Source organism: Chaetodon auriga, chromosome 15, assembly GCF_051107435.1.
Source record: "Chaetodon auriga isolate fChaAug3 chromosome 15, fChaAug3.hap1, whole genome shotgun sequence".
Lineage (NCBI taxonomy): Eukaryota > Metazoa > Chordata > Actinopteri > Chaetodontiformes > Chaetodontidae > Chaetodon > Chaetodon auriga.
The window spans coordinates 18,542,560-18,569,622 of NC_135088.1; the positions used below are offsets into that span (position 1 = coordinate 18,542,560).

General features: G+C 42.1%; 1 protein-coding gene across 5 annotated transcripts in view; it reads left to right on the forward strand.

The window, feature by feature from the left end:
- The window catches only part of specc1 (sperm antigen with calponin homology and coiled-coil domains 1), a 68,920-nt gene that overhangs the window by 27,931 nt on the left and 13,926 nt on the right, over window positions 1-27,063 (forward strand). For all 5 annotated transcript variants that reach the window (XM_076749960.1, XM_076749962.1, XM_076749961.1 and 2 more), the window contains 9 exons: window positions 9,410-10,977; window positions 13,087-13,294; window positions 13,863-13,936; window positions 15,402-15,577; window positions 20,030-20,193; window positions 21,243-21,343; window positions 21,454-21,529; window positions 22,025-22,169; window positions 25,112-25,214. In XM_076749960.1, coding sequence (XP_076606075.1) covers window positions 9,410-10,977; window positions 13,087-13,294; window positions 13,863-13,936; window positions 15,402-15,577; window positions 20,030-20,193; window positions 21,243-21,343; window positions 21,454-21,529; window positions 22,025-22,169; window positions 25,112-25,214 — 2,615 coding nt within the window. The remainder of the gene's footprint in view (window positions 1-9,409; window positions 10,978-13,086; window positions 13,295-13,862; window positions 13,937-15,401; window positions 15,578-20,029; window positions 20,194-21,242; window positions 21,344-21,453; window positions 21,530-22,024; window positions 22,170-25,111; window positions 25,215-27,063) is intronic.

Consider the following 27,063-nt stretch of genomic DNA (forward strand, 5'->3'; position numbering starts at 1 on the left):
TCACCATGTAGGGACTGTCAAGATGGCTTGAATTTACATCACTTTGTCTGAAATGTTGCTTTTGTGAGTGGTGGTGTGAGTCTTTTTGTAGAATTGTTTCTCTCCAGCTGTGGCAAGTGGAAAGAGTTACTTGAGATTAACGGCTGTCCTGTCTTTAAATCTCTATTTGCAGCTTAATCTTTCCACAGTATATGTTTTTTTAATTCTCGTCAATCCAGGAAAGTAAATCACAAATGCTTGATACTTCTTAAATCTTGTAACGTTTATTCAAAGGGTATAAGGATAAAACATATATCATCAGAGGCTTCAAACTAAGTTAGCAATAGTCATCACAACCAATTATCCATCGCACACGCTGATCCTATAAACCTGCAATCATGTAAAATGGTATATTATTATTACCCTCAGTGGGTCCTGTGTTAAACTGTTTTCCATTTGGAGCATAAAGAAATCCCTCAGTTGGCCGGCTCATGGTCCTTGCTATTGGATATCTCTGTAGGGTATTGGCTCCATAAGTAGTGTAAAGCAGAGTGGATCCACATAAGGACGCTGTGCTAAAAGTTTAAGCATGCAGGCCGTTTGAAATGATTCAATCAAAATGATTAAAGGAGCCAAAGAACGCAGGCCAAGTGGCCCTGTGCAGCTTGCCAGCTCTCATGCTGAACTTCCATGCTGTTCTGCAGAGGAAGCACTGAGCTGTTCACTTTTCAGACAGAAACAAGCATATCAGCCCAAATACACAATGAAGTCTTACATATGTCTTTTTTAAGGGTAGGCTGGAGGGTTTGCCCGGTCAACTGTAGACACGATTGATGAACATGCCACCTGCTGACAAGAGAGTCACAGCAGCGACTTCAGAGTAAGAACGAGGCTGATTCACTGGGCCTCTGCTGGGCAGTTGGAAATACTTTTGCTTTTCAGATGTCTCTGTGTCGGCTGATAAATGGGCATTCTTTACTTTGCGTGTGTCAGTCCAGTAATGTTTTTTTCTGTTTACAGAGTCCACATTATTTCTTAGCTGTCTAAAATAACTGTACCTTTTAGTGATTGAGACTTGCCACATTCAAAACAGTCTCTCTGCTTTGCTATGTTTTATTATTTTTCACTGGTAATTGAGTAATCTGAAGAGAAAAAATATCACCTCTGCTACTGAGCATAATCTCCTGCATATGAAGTCTAGTGTGCTATTATGCAGTAATACCTTCATTCGGCTGATGGAAGAGAGGAATATCTTTTGCAATCAAAAAAATATGCTATGCAAGCAGACCTCAGACCTTTTTTTTTCTGTTTTTGATGAAAGCTAGTCAGGAACAGTATTGTTAGGAGTTGAGCTGACAAAATACAACTGGAAAAATTGATTTTATGTCTGTGAAAGTCAGAGCATGTTGACTTTCTTTCCAAACATGTCAAACATTTAGCCAGACACTTGTTTTATTTGGAATCCGTGGATTGTGTGATGAACTTATCCAAAGTGTGAATAGCCGTGCAGATCCTCTGGAGTCAGTCCCTGAACTCAGATTCAAAGACAGGTGTCAGCCTGTTGTTAGCCCTTAGTAAATCTCTGAAGCTTGATGATCTGTATATCTGGTTTACACAGCTGACTGTAGCAGAGACAGACACTGCTCCTCTTGTAATTAATCAGTTTGGTTTGGTTCCATTGAGCTGCTGTAGTTTTATATTATTTGTTTGCTTATTTATTTATCTGCTTACATATTATATGTCCCAGACTGGAGGCAGTCACAGATTCCAGCTGCTTTTCAGGAAATATCATGTAAAATGTTTTCATGCTGCTGTATTCACCAAACATGTGATCTTTATTACAAAATCAATTTTTCATCCAACTAATCTTCCTTGATTTTGAAGTTATACATTATTGCAATACAGAAGCAAATTTTATCCTCAGCAAGTCATGCTGTCATGGTTTTCAGTGGCACATTGTTGTGATGCAGCTTACCGTCCAGGCTAATCTCTGCTCAGTCACTGTGGCAGTCATGGAGCCTCGCTTCTGTCTATCTTCCACTCCAGTAAGAGGAAAGGAATGCCTGTGAGTCCCAGCGTCTGACTGAGGGGCGCCTGTTGACCTATTTCATGCCCTGTCAGTTGGACAACAGGAAGGCCAGATACACAGACTGCGTTTTCTGTCTCTCCTCTCCACTTCCACCTGACTCAAAAACTGCACACCACATTTCCTGAAACACAGAAGGGAAGACAGAGGAGTGGCAGCGAGAGACTCCCATCCAAAGCTTGTTTGCGATGGTGACGATGCCGGTGCGTCATTTCAGGTGCCAACTCTCTGACACTTGACCACCTGCAGTCATTAATTCATCACGACTCTTCACCCATGACCCTCCTGTTGTGTAAATTGAAGACTCTGTGCACTTTTCTCACAAAGCACTCTGTCACCTCTTGGCTGGCTGGCAGGCTGGCTGCAGTTAACTGGCTGGTGCTGGACTGTGTCCAGCCACACGGCTCTCGCTGTGATTTGAAAGCTTATCTTCATTAGAAAGAAAGAAGCCAGCACAGTGCATTACTGTGATCAGGGAGCTGACTTCCCATGAAATAACCGAATGCTTTTGGATTACTGGAAGTCAGTCTGTGCAATTCATTTAGATAATTAGTTACTGTAAACAACACAGTCATTTCACATGCTCAGTCTCCTCAGACAGGTTTAGTGAAGTTGGCAGCAAGTCTGTGTTTGTAGCTACTGTCTAAACTGTCATTCACATGAAAAATCCTTAATCTGGAATAATTGTCAAAGAGTCTTCTTTAATCTGTAGTGTAAAATATGACTTTTCTTCTGCGTTTTAGAAACAGTTCCCGAGACGCTGAATGTAAAAATACTCTCAGTGACAACGTTCTCTGTCATTGGGAATGATTTTCTACACTTTCTCCAAAAACTGGTGTTTTGCAGTGTTTGCACTTTGCTATCAATAAGAGCTGGTCTGCTCACACTGCGTGAGGATTTATTCCTTGCTGGAGGAGGAAAGCTCCTCAGTGAGCCATTTAACTGCCCATTCCACTCCTTTTCACAGATTTAGTGCTTCTCAGAGGTAGCTATAAATGGTCCGGGACCTGAGCCGGCCTACATGGATGACAGCACTACATTAAGACTGAGCTAACTCTTAACCGCCTTGGTCTTGGATATTTCAGTTTCGATTTTTTGAAAGAAAATTTACCTATGGTAGAGAGAATTTTGAAGGCTGTAAACAAATGTGGACACAAAGAACAGTGCATATATTTCACTTCATTATGACTGAAGCTGTTTGTGTCCTAATTACTGCCACACAGCATGTTTTGACTAGCTTCATAAAATTGCCACGCCTGACGCTTGTAATGAGGTGTGTAACCTTTGTGATGGGGTGGACATTTTTTAGTAGTTAAATCCTTCTCTCCTTTTCAGCAACCATTAAGAAAGAGGATGATTACAATGTGACTCAGCACAGGTTCAAAAAATGTGATGGCGCTGTGTTATGAACTGGTTTTCTTGTTTACTTTTCTTTGTCTTTATTGCGTTTGGCGTGGTAGTACACAGGACAAATTATTGTTATCTATAAGCCACATATGTGGGTGCTCTTTTTTGTCTTTTATTCATCAAGGAAAAAATGAAATGGGCAATGTAATTTACAGCAGTGCACGGGTACATGTTAATGCACTTACCCTCATTCTCTCCTGGGAGTCTTTTCAGGTGGACTCTGAGCAGCTGCACAAGAGCAATTGAAGGTTAAGTGTCTGATTCAGGAGAGTCTCAGCTGTAGTGTTTGCAAGGGAAACGCTTCTCGGTCTCTGTTTGTCCACTCGTCAATTTTGTCATTGTTCAATATGGTTGTCAAACACATTAAAGAGACGATTTCTTGTATCTAATCCAGTATCATGTTCAGCCACAAGTTGGGAACTGTCTCCTCGTGCCCTCAAAGTGTCAGTTTAAGTGGAATCTAATCTCCGTTCTTGCTCTCCTGGCAGAGCCATGCCTTGCCTTCGCTCTGTGTTTGGCAAAGTGGGTAAGAATTTAAATAATGCACTTTGTGCAGTTGCTGTGTTGGTCTTGGAAACAGGTTGTCTAATTCTGGTGGTATTTTTAATCTCCTAGAGATGTGCTGATAAACTGTCAGCGTTGGCCAATATCAGCTGTATCAAGCCAACATTTGGCCAAATGTGGAGCTGACGTTTTAAAATCTTTCTCTCTGAGAGGATGTCTTTTAACACTTTTAATAAAATATAGTCACAGTGCTTAAAAACACTTTAAAAAGAAGGTGCAAAAGTGAAACCTGTTCTGCACCTGCATTTGTACTACAAAAATGCATATTTGTATATGTATTAGCTGGTACAGACAAAAAAAAGAAGTAGTTTTGGATTAAAATGTATGGAAATGTTTCCTCTGCAGTGACAGAGTTGTAAGACCCTTGAGTTCATTTCAGAGGCGCTGTAAATATCTCACACTGTATTCTAGTGTCTGTTCCAGCCCCTGTAGGATCGTGCTGTCTTGCATGTGCTGACTCCTGGCATCTGGACTGGTGTCATTTCTCTGTACACATTAAGCAGCTGTGGTGATGTCATGGTTAAAGAGGTGGGCGATCTAAAGATGAGTGAGTTCATGTGCTCCATCTGGCTTTTATTCACCAAGAGCCAGAGGAAAACAGAATATGAAGGAACAGCAAGTGAAAGGCTGTCCCACAGTCCCACTCCTGGCATCACTCATCCTCATGGGAATGGACTGATCTTAATCACATCGGACTCCTCTCACTCTCTGTCTCTAACAAGGACCTATTGTCCCCCTCTTTATTACCACTTATAATGGGAATATGACAAGTGGCCGTAAAATAGACGTGAGCTGCTTGCTGTTTCGGTCTTTTTCTGCCCTGTCTGGATGATGCTCCCTGTAGTGCATAGTAAATAGTCATTTCTAACACACAGTGCTGATTTAGTGTTAACATCTTCCATGTGACAGTACATAATTTAGGAGTGCACGCTGTCCTCATTCTGCCACTCATGGATTCATCCTCTGTGAAGTTCAGAGAAAAGTGACTGTGGATTTTTAATGGCACCCCGGATATTTTTCAAGTTCAGGTCTGTCCTAATCTAACTGATTGGGATGAAGTGCAGCGGTAATGGGAATTTAAATGGCAGCATCCCTTTAGTCCAGACAGGTTGGACTTCTTTTTAAAGAGCAGCTTTTAACGGAGAGCCTAATCTCACTGACATTCAGGGCTGACAGAGTTGAGTGTTTCTCTGCCATTCTTTGTTTTTATAGCCCTTGATTTTCTTACTTTACTCAACAATTTGAGGTTATCATTGATAAGTTGGGTTTTGTTTTATATGTGTTGTTTGTTTTAGATTTTCCATTTCCTCTGCTGATATGTCTTTACCTCTCTACTTAAAGCACCTCACTTTAACCGCAGCTCCACTCTCTGGGAATGTTAAACGGCTTTGTACCCCAGAAACTGTGCCAGTGTTGGCAGCTCTTGCCACAGTTGCTAGTTCATTCAATAAGGGGATAGCCTGTGCAAAGTGGCTATCAGTGGCAGAGTACTTAAAGAACCCACAAGGGTATAGGATTTCCATTCCAAACTAGGCCATTTGTTTGTGGATTTTGTGTGTGTGTGCACGTGTGTGTGCGTGTTGCTCAGGGTGATGCGCTGTCTATCTCCGCACACAGCCTGTCTGTTAGTCTCTGCTCTGTGGGTTTGATGATGGTGCATGCATGTGGGAGACACAGGGCTGTCTTTGTCTGTGCACTGCTTAAGCTGCTTTGTGCCTGAATGCTCCACGTGCACAGGGACCTTTGTCATCCTTTGAAACAGGCAACTCCCTTGTGTCTGCAGCGCTGTTTGCTGATGATCTGAAAACAAACAATAAAACGTTTTCAGGCAGCACCCTGCTCACGCCGGGCATCTGTAAATGCTCTTCATACTGTATTTGAGAGAGGGCTGGAAAAGGCTCGCACCAGCAGCGACCCACGCTGATGCCTTTTGAAATGCCACAGTTAAGCTCTGCTGCAGCAATGAATGACCACAGACAGCAACAGACAGACCGTGCCAGGCAGACGCTCTGTTGTCCAAACAGAGAACAATATGTGAATAGAGTACAGTGACCAGCATCATGAAACTGCTGAATAATACAAGTATCTGAGTGTGTGACACACTGTCCATTCAATTGGTGTCATTACATGATGTTAACATATTCATGGTCCCAGCATGTCTGTACGCTGATTCCATTAACCTTCCCTTTTCAGTGTCAAGCCTGCTTTGTGGTAATTCTACTCAGAAAAGTTTTATCTTGGGAACTTGAATTGCTAATTAAGAATTCCCTGACTGGAAAGTGGAATCTGTGTTGTATCACCGCTGGCACCACATTTGCAGTCCAAGTGGATCTTTATGTTAATTTAACCAATCTGCATTTTATTGCCTGTAAGCCAGTGACAGCTGTGGCCAGAGGCGTTTGTCCAGCCCTGCTGCACGCACCTTATCTCATGAACGCCGTGAGGGTATTTCTTCAAATTTGGCACAAGCTTTCACTGGGACTTAAGGATAAACTGATTAGAATTTGGTGGTTAAAGGTCAAAATTCAAGGTCACTGTGACCACACAAAACACATTTTTGGCCATAACTCAAGAATTCATATGCCAGTTATGCCAAAATTCACTCCCATATCTTATAGGATAAAATGATATACTGATGACATTTTATATCCAAAAGGTCAAAGAGCAGCTTCATTGTGATGTCATAATATTTGGCAAAAACACTTTTTCTGCCTTTCGTGATCAAAAGTCACTTTTACCACACAAAACACCTTTTTGACCATAACTCAAGAATTCATGTTAAATATGACACTCTTTCACACAAATGCCTCATAGGATAAGGTAATGAAAAGGTCAAAGGTCAACTTCACTGTGACATCATAATGTTCTGCAAAAACATTTTTTGTCCATTATTCAGCACCAACTGAGGAAGAGAAGGGCAGATTGTGATCATATTTCCCATTTGGTCAGATACTGAACATCCATTTTTTACAGTCTGTAGCTTCTTTGCAGCAGCGTCCATATTTGAGGTGTTGTAGTCCAGCAAGTCGATTGGTTTCACTGATGTTGAGCTTCCGGCGATTGTTGTTGCACCATGTGATGAAGCTCTATCAGTCCTCTGTGTGTGTCAAAACTATAATCCCTCTCAAAACAAAGTATTGAATTTATTCTTGCCAATAGGATTGAATTGCTGGACAATTCCAAAATATGTGATCACTGAATCGTTGCATCTCCAGTGTCCATATTCTGGTCTACCATTCTGTAAACTTTCTTCTCGGAGTAATAAAAACCTGATAATATCCTTCCATGACAGTTCTCACCATTGGCCAGAGCTGGAGGTGGTGGATTGTATTTTACATATGTTGAACCACACTTCCTCTGTCAGATTATGATTGCTTTCTTCTCCCTTTTAGTTTTAACATTAATATTTAATATAACGTAGAATGGTTCTTGGAGGACTGCATACACAGTATGTCCTTGATGCCAGTGCCTTGTGGATGTTGCCCTTGCATACATCAATAAAACCACTGATGGGATTCATTTCAGTTTCCTCATTAATTTTAATATTCCTGTTGAGGTGATGCCTGAGCTGTAGATATCTTTAGAAATCCTGTTCATCTAAATTGCCTATGTCAGTAAAATATTGGAAGCTTTCCAGGCCTTATTAGTTGACATTAGGCTATAGGATGTATTATTTTTCCAGATCTATTGCTTACACCTCAAGTCCAGCTGTGCATCAGTTTTAGAGTTTTACATTCTTTATACCAGATATTGAGAGGAACCATTGTCCAACAATTTCATTTATCACAATATATGACTCTAGAAGTTTATCACCCAATAAGGATTCAGTAGGTATATCCAGTGTCTTAATTCTTTCCGTTTTGCATTGTAATCAGCACTGTACCACCAGACTAAGTACCTTGATTGAGCTGTGTTATAATAATCCTCCAGGCATGGAAGAGTCATTCCTTTCTTTTATTTTTACTCAAGTGTTTTTAGTTGCACCCTAGGCTTCCATATACATCTGGAAATCATTTGTTTCCATTCAGTGAACTACTTCATTGGTATCTCTACAGGCAGGGAGTGAAAGAGGAACAACAATTGTGGTAAAATCTTTATTTTTATAATCTCTATCTGATTATGCATATTGACCTTTAATGGTACCCGTTTATCCAGATCTGTTTTTATTTCCTTCGTGATAGCACAGCATTTTATTTCATATGTCAGTTTCTTTGGTGTATTAACACTGAGGTATTTGATATTCTTAGTTTTCCTTTTAAAATTGTACTTTTTACATATGTCCTCAGTCTTGAGTGGAGCAAAGTCTTTGCAAGAGTCGGGTTTTAAAAGAACTGCTCACAGTAATAGGTTGATCCAAACAGGGATGCAAACGTCAGCGCATGTCTCCTCAGAATGGGGAAAATCCTCAGGATGTACATTTTATAGAACTTCACTGAACTTGAGCAATGTAGCTTTGAGCTCCTCATTGCTTTGCAGCTCGGTGACTTCATGTTGTAGGTTGTTCGGCGCACAAGCTGGTTCCACATTTAATGGTGTAGTAAATATGTTCAGTTCATTTCTGTTTACTTTTCTTGTCCTGAAACTTCTCACCAAATGCCTCAAGGAGTTTTTGCACTTGCTCAAACAAATTCTCTTCTTTGAACATATCATGAATGGCTTGCAAATACAGCTATTACTCCCTTGTATCAAATTTGGCAGAACTCTCACGCACAAAAATGGCTAGTTGGGTTGTTTTTGATATGTCTGTTGTTTCATCGCATGCCAGAGAGAAAGCCTGGAAATGTCTGGCGGTGTCCTTCAGCGTCTTTTCAATATCTTGTGCCATATCAGTATCCGTATCTGATCTATCCATATCCGCTCTGTGGTGGTTCTTCAAGACAAACTGATGCTTTGGAACAATTTAACTTTGTCCGGTGCTGGGTGCTTCACAATTCTCCCTTTGAATGAGGTTTCAGCTTCTCGGCTTTTAGCTTGCTCACCGCAAAACTTGCCTGCATCACACTGTCTCTGAATGTGGTCTTGTGAGAGCTGCCTGTTGAGCCAAACTCCACAGAGGAGAGTTTACTTTATCCAAGCACATTTGTCCTTGCAACTCATCAAGTTTAGAGTGTTTCAAGCTGTAACGAAGCTCGGGTTTGGCATTTTTCAATACAGTGAGTGTGTCCTTACATACTAACTTAGGCATCCTGTCTTAACTTTTACTTCAGCAAAAGAGTCTGTGGAAGCGTTTCTATAGCTGAGAGAGAGAAATGAATGGAAAAAAACTCTTTCCACATGATATTCACACTTATAAATCAGAGCTCTGTCAACCTCCTTGTAGATGGAATACGGTAAATGCTGATTTGATCACTTTCATTTTCTTCTGTGTTGCAGGTGCACAAGCAGCCAAGAAGTCTGGTATCCCAGCTCCTAGAGAAATCCCCTCTACCATAACAAGAGACCGCATCTCTCTGAGGGACCAGCTTAGGAGCTCTAGCACTAAGAGGATGGTTTCTAGTGCCAGTACTTCCAGCCTCTCTACCCTGGCAAAGCAGACACGCAGTTCAACCAAGTCCCGCGGAGATACAGAGAGCCAGGAAAGGGGCCTTCTGGAGTGCCAGGTGAAAGAGCTGCTGGCTGAGGCCAAGGCTAAAGACTTAGAGATCAGCAATCTCAGGATGGAGTTGCAGCGCTGTAAAGGTAAAGCCTCCACTGTTTCCTCCTCACCCTCACCCAATTCTGTCTCACCGCAAGAGCCTGCTGCAGGTCAAGAGCAGGGACAGGTGGCAGAGGCCCTCGTGCTAGTTGGAGAGCTGAGGGAGAAGAACGGGAAGTTTCAGAGAGAGCTGGCAGCACTCAGGGAGGAGAACCAGGTATTGAAGGAAAAGCTGCTTAGTTTGGAGACCTCTCCTCTCTCTAGTACAAACACAAGTAGTCCCTCTAAGCCTTTGGTGAATGGCCTGCCCTCAGACTCCAACTCCTCAACTCCACAGCAGGACAGTCTCCCTTCTGCTGCCAGCCCCCTTAAAACCTCTGTCTCCTCCAGCTCTGACATCACCAAGGGCTCGCCATCGCCTGACTCCTCAGAATTTGAGAAGATCCCATCACGTTCAGAGTCAGTGAGCAGCGGTGTCAGTGGAGAAGCTGTTCCAGCGGGGGCAGTAACCAATGCAGTGGGGCAGGATGTGTCAGTGCAGAGCCTGACAGAACAGATTCACAAGATGGAGGAGAGCCATCACAGCACAGCTGAGGAGCTGCAGGCAACTCTGCAGGAGTTGGCCGACCAGCAGCAAGTGGTGCAGGAGCTGACAGCTGAGAATGAGCGTCTGGCCGGGGAGAAGCGCCTCCTGCAGACCTCGCTTCAGCAACAGAGAGAGCGTCTGGAGGTGCTGGTCCAGAAGAACGAGGCGCTGGCTGGCCGACTTCAGGAGCAAGCCCAAGCTCAGGCCCAGAGGGAGGAGGAGCTGGGTAGCCAAGGGCCTCGGCTGGCCGAGCTGGAGCAGAGGTATGCCGAGCTGGTGGAGAGCTCGCGCTTTGAGCGGGAGAAGCTAGTGGATATCCAGCAGCAGCTGACGGGCAGCCTACGGGCTCTGGAAGAAGAACACCAGGAGTCCCAGGGCCAGGTGCACTGCCTCAGAGAGGAGATGGACAGGCTGCAGGCCCAGCTGGACAGGGAGCTGGAAGCCAGAGGCCAGGCAGCACAGGCCGCAGAGGAGCAAAGGGCAACAGCAGACTGTCTCAGACTGGAAAACAGTAGGCTGAAGGCACAGGTGGACATTGAGAGGCAAAAAGTGGGTGAGCTGAAAGCCATGCAGAGTGCCAGTGACAGTACTGAGGTGCACAACTTGTTGAAGACAGCCCACGCTGAGAGAGACAGGCTGGAGGTGGAGTTGACAGAGCTGAGGCAGGAGCTGCTGCAGGCCCAGGCTGAGACTGAGCATGTGCGAGCCACAATGTCCAAGGTAGGAGGGGGGCAAGGTTACAACTCAGTTTCCATCTTGGGATTTATAGTATTTATGATTTCTAGCACCTTTGTTGGGTCTGTTGTTAAAGCCCAACATGTTAATAGACTACAAAGGGACTACTGAAAGTTACTGATCTTTAAGAAATACTCACAGATGGGATTTCAGTCAGAGCATGACAAAATGCATTAGCATTTATCAACAAATAAACATGTTGTTTGTCTGAGGACAATGTTTGGAGACTAAAGTTGAAGTCAGATGAATCTATTTAAAACTGGACGATTTTCTTTTGGTTAGAGAGCGTCACAGTTCAAACATTTTCCACTTGGTTGCTTCCATTGTGTTGTACTCAACCCAGTACAGCCCAGGACTTGAATTATATGTGACTCACTGTGTTCATTCATATTGTTATCTTAATGAGCTCATTAGTCGTGTTGTGTATGACAGAGCTTTCAGGAATTCCCCACAGAACAATCTCCCCATCGACATTTACTATAAACTTTGAAAATGCAAACTAAGCAGATTACCCATTAAGAAAGGAATAGATTTGAACGAAAATGCTGCAGCTGTATGCCCAGTTAATAGTTGTATCAAGAGTCTAGCAATTGTTAATGATTAAGAAATGTGCGTCAAATGGGCGACCATGACATTATTACTAATTCGTGGCTCGGTCACCACCTATTAAATGTGAACATGAGGACACACATTTTCCACAATAGTTCAGACGTGACCATTAAACAGGCTTTACAGCTGGCAGTGGGCACTTTCTTCACCAGCACAGCATGTGAACTCAGATTGTTTTCATATGTTTGTCAGAAATCACTTTGGTTTTCCCCCTCAACACCACAAACACCAGAAAGGCTGAGGCAGTGTGGGTTTGTGGTTATGTTGGTGGTTGTTGACTCCAAAATGAGGTGTGTCACCGTCAGTTTAGTGATGTCATCATTGTTGGACTGTGACTGCTGTGCCAGCAGTAGGGTGGTCCACCCATACGTGACCTCTGAGTCACATTCCCGTCCTTTGCCACAGGGCTGTGAGGGTGAGGCCACTCCCTAACTTTGCTCACAAACATCCTAATCTATTAGTGCCCCTTGGTGTCAGTCCTTCACCACGACATCATTTACTTATTTTTGTATACCATGCACACAGAGATCTGCATTACAGTCATTTCTCCACAATCATCACGGTGCGCTGATGTCAGCTTCAGTGTAATTCAGTAGCTGGAGCAGAGAGCACAGCGATGCAGTCAGATCTAATCCAGACTGAACTCTTATTTCCATGAGTCACTGTCACCTCGCATGTCACTCATTTACGCTGTGGCCAAATTGTCATTGTCAGACATAGTTAAGCTGTTGTGTAAACAGCACTGCATGGACTCCGGCATAGGCATTCATTACCATTCACAATGGAGTTAAATGTTTACAGGTATTCTTATTTCTGTGTTACTTTTATCATAATTGAATACCAGAACTTTAAGTGGCAGATGTGCAAGCTTGGGTGGAAAAATCTCTGGTTTGAGCACCAATGACAATGTCATGTGTACCAGTGTGCGGTAGTCACATTACAAAGGATGCAATATATTAAGGCTAATTAGAGTCACTGTTGTTTCTTTTAAATTTTTTTGTTACTTGATAGTAAAGTAAACTAATGTTTTCATCAGAGCAATCAGTCTAGCGTATCTGATAGCATAACAGAATTTAGCCTGTTTTAATTACATTTTGGTCAGCGGTTTCCTCACACACACACACACACACACACACACACACACACACACACACACACACACTGCTTTTCTCCTTAATTTAGCTCTCATGGGCTCCCAAAATTTTGTCTTGAAAAAACATTTTTATAGAGAGCATTTTTTTAATCTTATCTCATGAAAGACAGAGGTGTAGAAAAGCACCATCAAGATCAAATGGAAACACTGCGCCACAAGAATGTCTGGAAGATATCACAAATCATCCGGTCTTGAGCCAAATGTGACTTAAGTGCATCCATCTAATTAGCACAGTGACAGCCTGCAATTACTTTCACATGAAACACTGCCTCTTTGTTTGAAGCCATTTGTACTAAACCCATCACACTCACACAATGCACACACATACACAGATGGAGGCCAACTGCCAGCAGGTTCAGGAGCGGGCCGAGAGGAGCGAGCAGGAGCTCTGCAGCCGAGTGACTTCCCTGGAGGAGATCGGCATCCAGGCTGAGAACCAGGTGAAGGAGCTGAAGGAGACCATCTTTGAATTGGAGGACCAGGTGGAGCAGCAGAGGGCCGTCAACTGTCACACCAACCAAGCTGTCCTGGACATGGAGAGTATGTCCTTTTCACTGGCTCTTCAGTTCCAACCTGCAGGCTTAAATGTGATCTAGAGAAATTAATCAGTCAGAGGTTTCCAATATTTAGTCTGTCTTCATTTACATAAATAAAACAATGCCTCTATAAACAGCTCCAACAAAAACTAAACATTATGCAGTTCTTGAAGAATTTATTGCAGGGCTGTTGTATTACACTGCATTAGTTTCAGCCACATATCCCTTATGAATAACCTTATAAACTGGCAACTGAGGGTATATGAAAATCAAATGCAAATTAAGGGCACACTAACACACCTGTCTCTGACTTGCCATTAGTGCAGGTGGGAAATGGACACAGATGAGGCTGGTCTGATACTAATATCATTGCAGTGATGAGAAACCTTTCTTGTAAGATCCTGTTACTTTTTAAGAAGTCTTGATGCTATAAACTGTCCACTCTATCTTCACCACAACAATGACAACTGAGCAGTTAAGATGTGAATGCTGTGTTGGTTTAGTGCAGTTCTGCCTGAGTCTACAGTCAGTTAGACCTGCAGCTCTCAAAAACCTTGAATTTGTCATTGCAGATCTTGTGAAAAAGCTGGAGGAGCAGAAAGCTGAATCAGACCGACAACTGAAAGCCTTGAGCAGACAGATGAAGGTAAGAAGGCTCCGATATTCAGACTCATAAATCTCCTTTAGAAATTCTGTAATCTGTAATTGAAGCAACAAGGACATCACGGGCAATTGTAAACACAACAAAAATGGTTGTGGTTGTTTTAAAGATGATATAAAAGAAAGTTTTCAAAGTGAGGATGTCCTGGTGACTCACTTAGCTATTTTGGTCACGTACTGTATAAATAACATACAGTCTCCCGTCCTCTTGTCCCATCTCTCTTTTTAACCTTCACCCATGAAATAAAAGCAAAATTAGACATTAGAAATCTGCTACTTCTGGCATGGCTTTGGATCTTCTATGAGGGCCAAAGCAGGACAGAAGCAGTGAGTTTCCACTCGCCATATTGTGGTGAAATGATGAGTGTTTGGAACAGAATGAGCAAACAGGTGGACAGCAGAAAAGTGGTGATGTGTCTTATCACTGTAGCCTCTGTCCTCTCTTTAACAGCCATCTCTCAACCCCGCAGTAAGTGAGTGATTGTCAATATGGAAATTTTGGGTGGAGTATGACTTTAAGGTCAGAATGACGTTCTACTGCTCAGTTTTTCCTAGTTTTGTTTCTACCAACATGCTGGACCTTGGAGTCATCTGGAGTCTTGTTTTAGTAGCATTCACGTGGGCAGCTGTGTATCTTTTGGCAGGTTTTGATTTTCTCCATGGTTTTTAAAACAGGCATTATAAAATACACTGGATAACACATTCCTGGATTTCACTGTCATACTCTTAATATTAATTTTGCACCGTACTCAGCGATCTTGTGATGTGTCTGCCTGTCCGTTGATTCATGGACACCCAAGTCTGACTAGATACGGCAAAAACATTAAAAAACAAGGAAAAAAGACATGGCCAAAAAATAAATCTACAAGGTCCTGATCTTTGCCTACAACACTAAATATAGACCTTTTTTGCTTTAGCGGGTCTCTTCAGTTTTGTTGTCTTTTGCCTGCTTCAAACAAACCTGTTGCTCTGCCTCCCATTTGAGCTTCAGATCCAAAGAATGTTTTCTTTCTTTCTTTCTTTCTTTTTTTTTTTTTGTTTGTCATGAGGTAATTTTTAAGTTCTTTCTAGCTCTAGTTTTAGCAACAGCCTCTTTCGGAGTTTTTCTCAAATTTGGTTTGATTTATTACTTCCACAGATCTCTGTTACAAAGAGCAGACACTGTTGTTAACAAAACATGGATTGTGATGGGCCAAAATGTCACTGACACTGTCAGTATCCTATAGTTTCATGTAGTTTTTTCAGCCTAATCTGTAAAAACTTTACAGCTTCGTCATTAAATACACAAGAAAGTACAATTGTTCGTGTATCATTTGTTCATCAGATTTCATTCAATCTATTGTTCGACATCATTTCAGGACCAGTTCATATCAGATCCTGTGTCAGTTGATGATTTCTGTATGAGTTTGCATCTACCTGTACAGTATATGTCCATATATTTGTGTCTTAAGGATGAAAAAGAGGAGTGGCGACGGTTCCAGGCGGACCTCCAGACGGCAGTGGTGGTGGCCAACGACATCAAGGTGGAGGCTCAGCAGGAGCTGCGCACACTCAGGAGGCAGCTGCAGGAGGAGCAGGATCGCAGTGCAAAGCTGTCGACGGACCTTGAGGCCCTGCAGGGAGTCAGGTACCATCTCCACCGTACTCCTCTTTTATTGTTCCTCCTACTCCACCAAACACCAACCCCCTGGCTCCCCTTGTTCAGCATCGGGCTGCTGTTCCTTTCTCTCTAAACACAATGTGGATATGAGATACCTGCCAGAGTCTTGCCATATGCCCATCCAGTGTTTTATACCATGTGTGTTACAAACAGTAATATGTTTGAATTTTAGCTCCCAAGAATCTCTTGCTAAAGAGGTTTCCCAAATTCCTATCTGGTACCAGAATGTATTTAGTGTAGACATTATTTAGTTCATATCTTGGTATTTCGCAAGATTAAATCTTTTTGAGTTTCATAGTTAAGGTTCCTGGGATTTGGCAGACTCTGTTGGTAAATTAGCAGACTCCTGCGGTATTTTCCTCTGTGTATTCTACTCCTTTAAGCTGCTGCCCTCTCTGTCTCCCTCTTCCACACTGACCGTTGCCCTATAATAACATTCAAACCTGACAATCCACGATACACTACAGTATATTGATTAGAGGTTATTATTATTATTATATGAGAAGGCAGACGTGGTGGCAGATCTGCCCGAACCACAGATGCTGCTTTGCTCCGAGTGTGTTACAATGAAGCCAGTTTAACACTGTCCTCACTGCACTTTTCACTGAAAATATTCCACGCCAAAGTATCCTGCTGTTTAAGACTTCATGTAGTGTTGTTGCACTGTGGCCATGCAGTAATGTGATTGATGTATTTATAGAGAGCATTGCATTGGTTTGAGTGTGAGTTTACTGTATATAAATGTGTCTGAGAGTGAAAATGCCATGATGTTTTTGACAGTGTTGTCCTCTGTCATTATCATGCAAAGTGAAATACTTCCTGTGGCAAAGTCTGCTTAGATTTGCTACTGTATAGCGCTCTGTTTATCTGTGTGGCCAGTCGTGGTGTAATCCTACAAGCAAGCAAATAATCTCTAAATCATTTCTACTAGATGTAGATGTCATACTGTATCACCTCACAAACCTCAGGAGAGCATTTTCAGCCTAGAGGAAATAGTAAAGTAAAGAAATATTTGGTTTAAAACCAAATATGTTTTGTTCCAATTCCACGCAGTCCTTGTGAATTTAGCACATTACTGGTTTTAGAGTTTGGCTAAATCAGCGAACTTTCCCCAAGATTAGCTGTTACGCTGCGTCCGCTCCCCACCTCCAGCAGCTCCCTGTGATGACTCTGTCAAAGATGTCCCACTGACAAGCCTCCCTATGTAAAGTCCAGGTGAGTTCCCTGCCCTGTCAGCCAGCCTGCCTCTCCCTGCCCTGTGTGCTGCTGCTGCTCACTGACCTTCCTGTCTGTGTTTGGCTTCGTGTTGCTGCTTCAGCCTGTCTGACTCTGTCTGTCTTTCCGTATGTTGGCTGACTGCACCTTCAGGACTATCTCACCTTTTTGGTTTGCTTGGCCTGGTTCTTTAAACCTGACATTCAAGTAGATGTATCTGGTGCCACCTGCTGTTCTTTGAATGAATAACGCTCCTACTTTTTTGGTTAAATAGCAGGATGGTCTGCATGGCATGACTGGATTAAACTCATGCTATGCGTCATCTGCTTCAGATACATTTGCATCGCGTCTTCATCACTGGGTGATTTAGTAACTAGACATTATGAGTGACCTAATCGTATGAGGTATGCATGGAACAGAGTTTTAAAAAGTCCAGAAGTGCCCAAAAGTCTGCTTTTCATGACACCAATATTAAGAAGAAATGTAAGATGCAAATGTACAACGCACATACAAATGAGTAAATAGTATTTATATAGTGACTGTACACAGTAGTTCATCCTCTTTCCTCTTTCTTTTCAGAATGAGCACCGGAGCCACTTTTGATACCAAGACGGCAGTAGAGGGACACTAGAGAAGTGCCCCCACCTCAACACCATGTGAACAGAGTGTTACTGTTGCACTTAATACCTTTCTGTGTCATTCAAAATGTAATGTGGTAAACCAGTCTCATTCTACGCCACGCTGACCAGTGTACATGCAGCACTCTCAGAGTCTCATGACACAGTGTCTGGCTTCCATTTCTCTCCATGTCTTTTGAAACCTTTTGCATAATAGTTCTGTATTTTTATTTCTCAATGAATGTATTCTTTCTTTGTAATGTTCCTGACCTCTATTGAAGAAATGCCATATGTTCAAAAGACGCTCCTTTTCATACTGTGCGAAGCTGATTTGTGCCTTTTTTACAAAGTTGAGATGGTAGAGGGTAATGACCTGTTACAAGAAGCATCATGAAACAAGCAGGATGAATTATGAAGACGACTCGGTAAATAGATTGCCAGCACTCTGACAGAACAAAGTCAGACCTGTAACATCATAAAGTCCCCATTTCAAGGCAGGAGCAATGCAGCGGAAACTATAACCCTGATTCAGAAAAAGCTGGGATGGTGTTTCAAACATAAATCAAACAGAATGTGATCATTTGCTAACACTTTCTGACATATACTCACTTGACAACAGCCCAAAGATAAAATACTTAATGTTAAACCTCATCATTGATTTTCATAAATATATCCTGAATTTGATGCAGCAACATGTTTCAAACACGTTGGGACAGGAGTAACTAGAGACTGAGAAAGATGATGAATGCTCCAAAAACACCTGTTTGGAACGTTCCACAGGTAAACAGGTTGATTGATAACAGGTGACAGTGATTGATTGATTGATTGGGTATGAAAGGGGCATCCTGGAAAGGCCCAGTTGTTCATAATGAAGGATGGAGCGAGGTTCACCACTTTGTGAACACATGATTGGATAAAGGATGTTGCTACATGGGCTCAGGAACACTTTGGAAAACCACCGACTGTAAAAAAAAAAAAACATTTTGTTTGCAAATAATTGCCTTCTGTTTTTATGTTTTACACAGCATTCACACTTTTTGGAATCAGGGTTGTAGTTGATATTATTAAAAACTTGGTGTCTTATGGTTTTTGTGCTGGACCTCACATTTGCTTTTCATACTATTGGTCAAATTACTTTCCCTTTGACCTCTGTTTACGTCAATCTAGTTGAAAAGTCTTCAACAAGGTCTTTGGTCCTGTACTTGGAATAAAACTGACTACAATTTCATATTTAGCCATTAGATGGCACTATGGAACACACAATTACCATACATGTGACATCCATGTGGACGTGCTGGTATTACCTGCCCTGTCACTGTTTGTACATGCATCTTTGTTGTTTTCTATATTCCTCTTAAATTTACAGAGTATTAATTCTTTGTGCAAAATAAAATAACTCGGTTGATTTTGATGCCAGCCATGCTGACACATCATGAGCACTGCCAAAATCAGATTTTACGACTGCCACAAACACAGACAGCTTTACCTCAGAGTAGTTTGTTACTCTCCGCAAACAGAACACACAAGGTTGATGGTCCATTTTTACACTTAGAAGACTGTGCTTCGGGTTCACGAAAGGATTATTTTTCCCTTGAAGCACCACTGCCAGTCAAGGCTCTCAAGATGTTAAAACATATTTAGATATTTCTTCAGCATCCTTCATAATCTAGCAGATCCTCACATTTTGTGATGTCACTCATTTTGACAGACATGTCACTTATCACATGGTTGATTTCATCTTTGAGCCAAACCCTTACACAGTATTCTGTGTTGCCGTTGTATCCTGGAATATCACAGGATCTCAGGTTCTACTTAAAGTCCAGTTTTTATCAGAGATATTCAATTTGTGCATTTTTGTTAAAAGCCATATTGTTCTACCAGGTTCTAAGGTACTGGTGCTCAAAATGTAAACATTTGGATATACTCAAAAACACCATCTAGAAAAACATAAGATGGTTACAGTGTGATTGGTCCTTTTCTGTCTGTAGTTAAGCCCTTTAATGAACAATACAGTGAATGTGCTGTTAATTTATTCTGCGAAGAAAGACTGGCTGTGACTGGTTTTATGCATGTGAAAGAATACATATAAGTGTATTGTATGTATGTTTGATTGTTGTTCATTAGGCAAAGGAATAAATGAAACTACACCAGTCCAACTGTGGTTGTGTATCTCTTTCACTCTGCACTCGCAGGAGGTGAGTTGAACACAATGTTTAAGGCAAAAATGCCGAGCTTGTGATTCATTCCTCATCTGTCACTGATAAAGGCAGTCCAAATCCCTCACACTGCAGCCTGGAGTCCAGTGTTCACTAGGGGCAAGAGGTAGACAATGTCCCGATCATTGGGCTGCTCAGATTTTCTGTTCCATATTTAGATCTGGATATCTGCAACTGTCCATCAGTTATTGACGCTTTTAGTTCAAACTTCAAACCATGATCACATGATCTTGTCAGGTAATATGAGACAAAGTGAGGATTTCCAGTCTAGTCTGCAGTTCACAATTGCACATATAATCAGATTCTCCTCCCCCCAGGTGCATTTATTATATACGTCTCTACACAGCAACCCTGTTCATTGTGTCTGTTAGGTCCCTCGGTGATGAGGTGAGGGTGTCCGACTCTGATAACAGCCGTCACTGGTGCGGCATCTCCATGATCCCGACCGCACCCACAGACGCCAGCGGAGATGCCGACTCAGAGCCCGGAGCTACTGTCAAATCCCTCATTAAGTCCTTTGATACTGTGGGACAGAGTGAGCACCGAGCACCTCAGCACACACACACACACTCTCACACACAGGGAATCCCAACAGAGCAGTGTAACCATAGAGGAGAACAGCTGGTGAGATCTCCAGTGTGGATATCTGTCATTTCTCTGCAGAGAAGTGGTGCAGTTGTGTGGGACTGTTGGTCATGGGCTGACCTCAGACAGGTTGGAGGGTTTTTCTGGTTTTTGTCATTTGACACCTGGAAAAATCTGATAATGTGTTACATAAATCTGCGGCTGATTCTTGTCACATGTTCTCAGCAACTACCAGCATGTATTATGGCATATTGTAATTGCAACAAATCAAAACACAGCAGTGAATGTAACATGAGAAGTATGCAGAGCTGGTTTCTATGCCAGTCTAAATATAATACTGAAGTTTCAGAATTTGTCTCTAATAGCTCAGTTTATCATGTGAAGACATTTTTCTGCAAAAAAAAATGTTAATTCGGCAAAAAGACTTCCCAAAACAAACAGCTGTATCATAACTTAGCCAAAATGAAATTCACCGTTAAATTTACAAGTCTGTCACTTTAATCAAAAATATACACAATGCAATCCAATACAACAACTGTGCCATAACATCCATCTTCACAACATTTGTAATGTTCAGTTTTTGGTGACGTTACTGAAAATGTGTAAATTCAATGATATGTTCATTCCTGACATTATAGTGAAAGGTGGTGTTGTACTGGACTGCATGATATTGAGAGGTGTTTCTAAAATGTTGTCCCTTCCATTTACATACAGGAGGCAGAATATTAGTAACACCTGTGAATATAACGCAGTCCAGTACAACTCTATCACTAACTATGAGCACAGTGCTAAACATGCAGTTTAATTAACACCTCTGTGACAATGTCAACAAAAACTGAACATCATTAAAGTAGACTTTATGGCTTTATGTTGGATTGGATTTGGTTTAGACTGTACAGGTGTACCTAACAACTGTGAACACTGTGTGTCATCAAATAGTAAGATTGAGAATCTGACCATTGCTACAGTAATCAATGAGTACATTATCTGGTATTTCAGATGGACCAGGCCACACAGTTCAAATGCATTCCTCCCCAAGAAGCCCACTGAGTGGGATCCCTGTACGCACTGCACCTGCTGCTGCTGTCCCCCCAATCCAGGTATACACCGAGATATTTTCCCTTTTAAAAAGTAAAAAAGTCTTCCTGTAAGTGAAACCGTTTCAGACTCTGATATGATGACACCCCTGCTCTGTTTTATGTGCTTTCAGAGGCAGTCATACATAAAACCGCTGTCAAAGACACTGGAAAAAAGGATCAATCACGGAGAATTCTCGCATCAATATGGTACGTAGCACAGATATAGTTTTCATTTGCATGTACCTTATTTGATTTAGCAGTAACACTGAAACAAGCCAGACAAAGTAGAGCCGTGAGTCACTACCTTTAGAAATGAGTAATGCTGAAATGTTGGATGTAATTACTCCACACAGAGAGTCAAATGAGTAGATGATCGAAGATATGCAAACATCCGACTGCTGTTTTTCTTAGAAAGTAAATACTGTACATGTGACTGAGCTCTTAAACTGTCTGTGTCAGCATCAGGCGCTCCAGGTCCTACCTTGATGAGTTGACTGAGATACAAACAGTAACGTGATACACTGATTTTTAAGATACTGGCCTATTTCAGTGAGACAGTTTGCAAAGTCTGCATCACTCCCCTGATCTTATTTCACTTGCTGCCTTTTCTGCTTTGTCAAATGTGTGTTACAAGGTAAATTGTGATTCTGACTCATTCTCTATTACCCCTCCCCCGCTTTCCTGCACCCTTCGCTCCACCAGAGAAGTTGTCGGGGTGCGGTGAAGACCTGAAACCAACCAGCCTCATGAGGAAGAGCCCTTCTCTGGAGTCTGTAATCAAAACCCCCACCTCCTTCAGCAGCCGCGCAGCATCCTTCAGCTACAGCCGAGGCAGCAGCAAGCTGAGGTGGGCCCACCCGAATGATTTTGTTTGATAAGTCACTGCGGGATGATTTAGAGATAGATGATAAGGTTTCCTGTGAACTGGTGAAATAACCTTCCCTTCTTCAGAGCAGTAAAATCCCTGAGATGTATGTGACATACTGTCAGTTCTCTTCCCTCTGTTACAAAGAAATACAGCTTCAGAGTTCAGAATAGGGTTCATAAATTCAGATGTTTTTTTTTTTTTCTTTGCACTGGAATTATGACTTAACAGGAAAAACTGTCGGTTCTGCATTTTTGTAAAACAGAAGTTCCCCCGTTAACATCCTTGATAACAGATTTTACTGTTAATGTAGTTCAATGCTACAACTTAGTGCACTGAAGTTCCAGCTGTGAGACTTTGGAGTTGCACAGCTTTTATTGGCAGCAGTGTTTTGCCCCAGTTGGCTGTAACACAGTGCATGGAGTGTCCCCATATCAGATATTAGACCAACACGCTGTCATCTTCTGACTGCTGGCATCATTTTCCTGTACAGACCACTCCTCTCTGTGTACACACAAACACAATTGTACCACTGCATTTAGTCAGACTCAAACTCAACTATGACTGCAGCAGGTGACATTTGAGGTAGATGACTCAGTGTTTGAGTTTGCATTAAGTGTTATCACAACGAGACTGTAAAGTCAGTCAAAGCAAATAGGCATCACACTGAACTGCACCCTCATCTTCAACCAACATATGGACCGTTGCCATGAATACACACTCCTCTCAGTTATCTTTATGACTATTATGATCATTAAGCCTGTATTTAAACAGGTAAGACCCTTGTTTTCAGGGGAGCCCATTACAGTGTCTGTCCAGCCTCACATCCTCTTCCTCTGGTATTATGAATTTGTTGAGCTCTCTGCTCTTCGCCGTCTGTATTTATAGCATTATTATCTATCTGTCTAAATACTCTCACATATTAACATGTTAAAGCTGGGGTTGGTATTGTTCGATAAACCAGCAAGAGTAAACTAGATTGTGAAAGTATACAACTGAAAAATCTCATCCCCTCCTTTCAAGCCTCCCTCCAAAGCTGCATCTCCAAACCACATAAATGCACGCTACCTGACTGCTGCTGGAGGATGTGTCCATGAGAGCACGCTGTGGAGAGCAGCACAGTGCATCCTTGTCAACGCTTACTGTATCCAACTACCTCATGTCTCAAAAACCCCTAACATTATCATAATGAACGTAAACAACAAATATGGTACACAACAACAAATAATACAACATAGCTACTGCTAGTACTCACAGCTGTAAAGTTGCCTGTTAGCGTTGGGAAATTTTTCTCTGCAATTTTTCTTGTGAGAGCTTTAGATAAATTTCCACCCAGCCTTGTGCAAAACTCTGGTTATGTGCAATGATTGCACAGGCAGGGTACGTGAAGTGGGCAGGTCCGTAGGTGGACAGGCAGGTAGACCATCCAGTCAGTTCATTTGGGCTGAGCATTTGATTTCAATAAATGTAACAAAAATGCTTCTAAAATACATAACGTAGCCTAGCTTTAAATGTAAGTGAGTGTCACTGTATTCAGACCGTCAGGCAGGCCTCACACAGCAGATCAGCAGCAGTGCATTACCGTGTTTGGTATGGTTTTAGGATTATGATATAGCCTCTGATCACTGCTGATAGAGGCACGCTCTCTCCGCCTCTGCACAATTTGTTTGGATAGGATCTTGTTGCTTCTGGCCTTGCGGTGCCTCAAATGGAGGAATAATGAATTTAACAGCAGAGCTGCTGTGACGTGTGAAATGTTTACCATGTTCAGAGCAATGACCGTGTCTCATGGTCTTCCCATGGCCTCAGCTTCAGCACAACCCCCAGAGAGCAGACCCTTTGAATAATACAGCAGTTATGCGTTTGACCAATCTGCTGTAACACTCGTGATTTCGATTTCCTATTCCTTGTGTAGTAATAGTAACAGTGCAGTCAGTATACTGTATGTAAATGTTCGAGCTTGAGCCCATAAAGGTAGACTAGTAAAGTTAAGAGGGAAGCTAAAACAAGACGGTGCTTAAGTTTTACATCCTGCATTTAAAGCCAGAGTCAACAATGAGCTGCATATAGCTTCCCCCTTGAGCCAACTCAGAACTCTAACACATACATACTCAACTGTAAAGCTTCATTATTGTAATGACAAAACAACATGGAACTGTAGGATTTCCTTCTGGTGATGGAAATCCTGGAATTCAGAGAGGGAACACTAGGAAACTACATCAACTATGCATGAAGGTAAAGTTAAGGAGTAGCAAAGAATTGTACTAATGGATTATTTTAATTTGTTGCACTGTAAAGTATTGCATCCTGTGCAGACCATTAGAAGTTGTACACCATCATCCCTGTGGCATTTGTCTTTTATCACTATGCCCTATGTCAAATATAAAGTTTTAAGAGTTAATGTTAATTTTACATACAGAAAACATGTTTATTTGTGATCTTGTATGAAATGTTTGACCATTAGTAGCTTTCCTTAATGGTCTCATCATAATTTGATGATGGTGAATCATTAGACAGCTCGCGTGCGTTAAGTACAGTGTGAGTGTAAACAGGAATATTTACTATTTTTAACGTAACTGATCTAAAGTCCCTGGAGCACTCCTATGTGTTATTACACCAGGGTCTCGTATGAACCAGTTTCAGACACGGTGAAATTATTTCCTAAGAGGATTTTCATCTGAAAAAATGCTACTTAATTGAACACAGTCTCACACCATGAGGCTAACTCAACCTACATGATTATGGTGTTTATGAAGCTGACTTCATGTGGACGTGAATAGTTTTATGGGGTAATCAAACACTACACTTATCATTCTCAAGAGACACACATTAACTGTCCCTCTGCGTGTGTGTGTGTGTGTGTGTGTGTGTGTGTGTGTGTGTGTGTGTGTGTGTGATTGCGGTTTGTGTTCCCCTGGTGACAGTGTGGAAAGAAAGGACCCCTTGGCTGCACTGGCGCGGGAGTATGGAGGATCTAAGAGAAACGCTCTACTGAAGTGGTGCCAGAAGAAAACAGAAGGCTATCCGGTAGGGATCACAGGCCAGAGACCTCTCTCAAACACAAGACGGTCTCCGTTCACTTTCACACCCTGCTTTTCTCTGCATCTTTGTCTGACAGTTTTATTTGAGTCTCACACTCTTCAGGTTTTCATTTAAAAGTGAGATGACAGCTCCCGCACCCCCTTTATATTGCGCAGATGCAGTATTGGTCTGGCTATGCCCTCAGGTTTGGTAGTTATTTCTTTTTTCTTCTGCAGCCATCACTGAGGTGTTAGACTGTAGTGGCACATTACTGTGTTTGCAGACACACCATTCACTCTCCTGTCATCTCACTGGGCATATGATGTCACTGTGGCACAGAGGTAATGGAAACACTGAAGCAGAGCACTCAGTGTTACAGGCACACTGGAATTATACATATGTGTGTGTTTATATAGCCCCCCTTGTTTTTATGCATGTCCATTTGTTTATGCATTGTTATTGTGTTGTATCCCCATCTGTGTTGCCTGTGTCCATGGAGCCAAGTGCTGACAATCACCTGGCTTAGCTGCTCCCCTAATACGCAGTTTAAGGAGCCCATTAAGTCCAATGGAATTAGAGATTTGCCCATGTAATCATCACGTTTGTGTGCCAGCATGCCAGCTAGTTAATGCTAAAACTCTTACCACCAGGAAGACTGGTCCCAGGCTGCAAGCTTGAGCTCAGGAGGAAGAGGAGTCATTTCAGCTCTGTCTGTGTTCTAATAGAAGATTAATTATAGTTATAAACATAAATGACCATGTTTAGTCTGACAGGATGTAGCTCTGGCTTGACCAAGTAGGTGGTGGTGATGATAGCTGCTAAAAACAGACCCAGCATTCCCAGTGATAAATGGTCGGAAAAATTGGATGAGTTGTCAGATCAATAGTTCCTATTTCTCAGGCCCAGCGCCGCTTAGTGCACTTTGAGTCACCTCCCGTCCCTCAGAGGTTGGGCGTGTGATGGGCACACGGTGCACACAGCCGATCCTCTGTGATGGAAATATCTGAGCAGCCGAGATAAAACTGCTGCTGACCAACAGATGAGCTGTCTGATAAGATGCTGGAGCCGTTTACAGACTGACATGCCTCAAAATGTTTGCATATCCAGCATATACCTCCAAGTTTATCAAAAAACAAAGATTTTCAAAGGGATTAAATGGCTCACCAAAATCAAACCTCACAGCCCCCCCCCCCCCCCCCCCCCCGCAGTATAAGTTGCCCTGGGCATGAACGCCAGCTAAGAGCCTTAAACTCAGTGGTGGAGGAAGTTATCAGATCCTTAAATAAAACTAGTAAAATGTGCAGAATGTATCAGAAGTATTCATTTTGCACAACCACCGCTTTCTCAGTGTTATATTATTATGTATTATATAATAAGTTGGGTATAGTTTAATCTACCAACATGTGTCAGGTTTTATTTCTCCATCATATGTTTGATATGAAAAATTTTACTCTGCAAAGGAAACTAGTAGCTAAAGATGTTCAATAAATCTAGTGGTCTTAAAAGTACAATATTCTCTCATAAATGTTGTGAAGTAGAAGTATAGATCGATATCAAATGAAAATACTCAAAATTGTTCTTAAGTATCGTGCTTAGTTACTTTCCTCCAATGCTTGAATTTAACTGGACTCCTGTTAAATAGTAACTTGAAGGGAAGTACAGATCTCAGTTCAGTTCAGGACAGTTGAGTCCAGCAACATGAAACCCTTAATAAAGCCTCATTCCCATTTAACTATGTAACCTATGATCCCCTCTCACAAAGGGCTTAGCAACAGTGTGATTATTTGCAAGTATCAGGAATGCAGTAAGAAGATTTGGCTGCGAGGAGTGTTTCGCTCTGTGGCATAATCAGTCC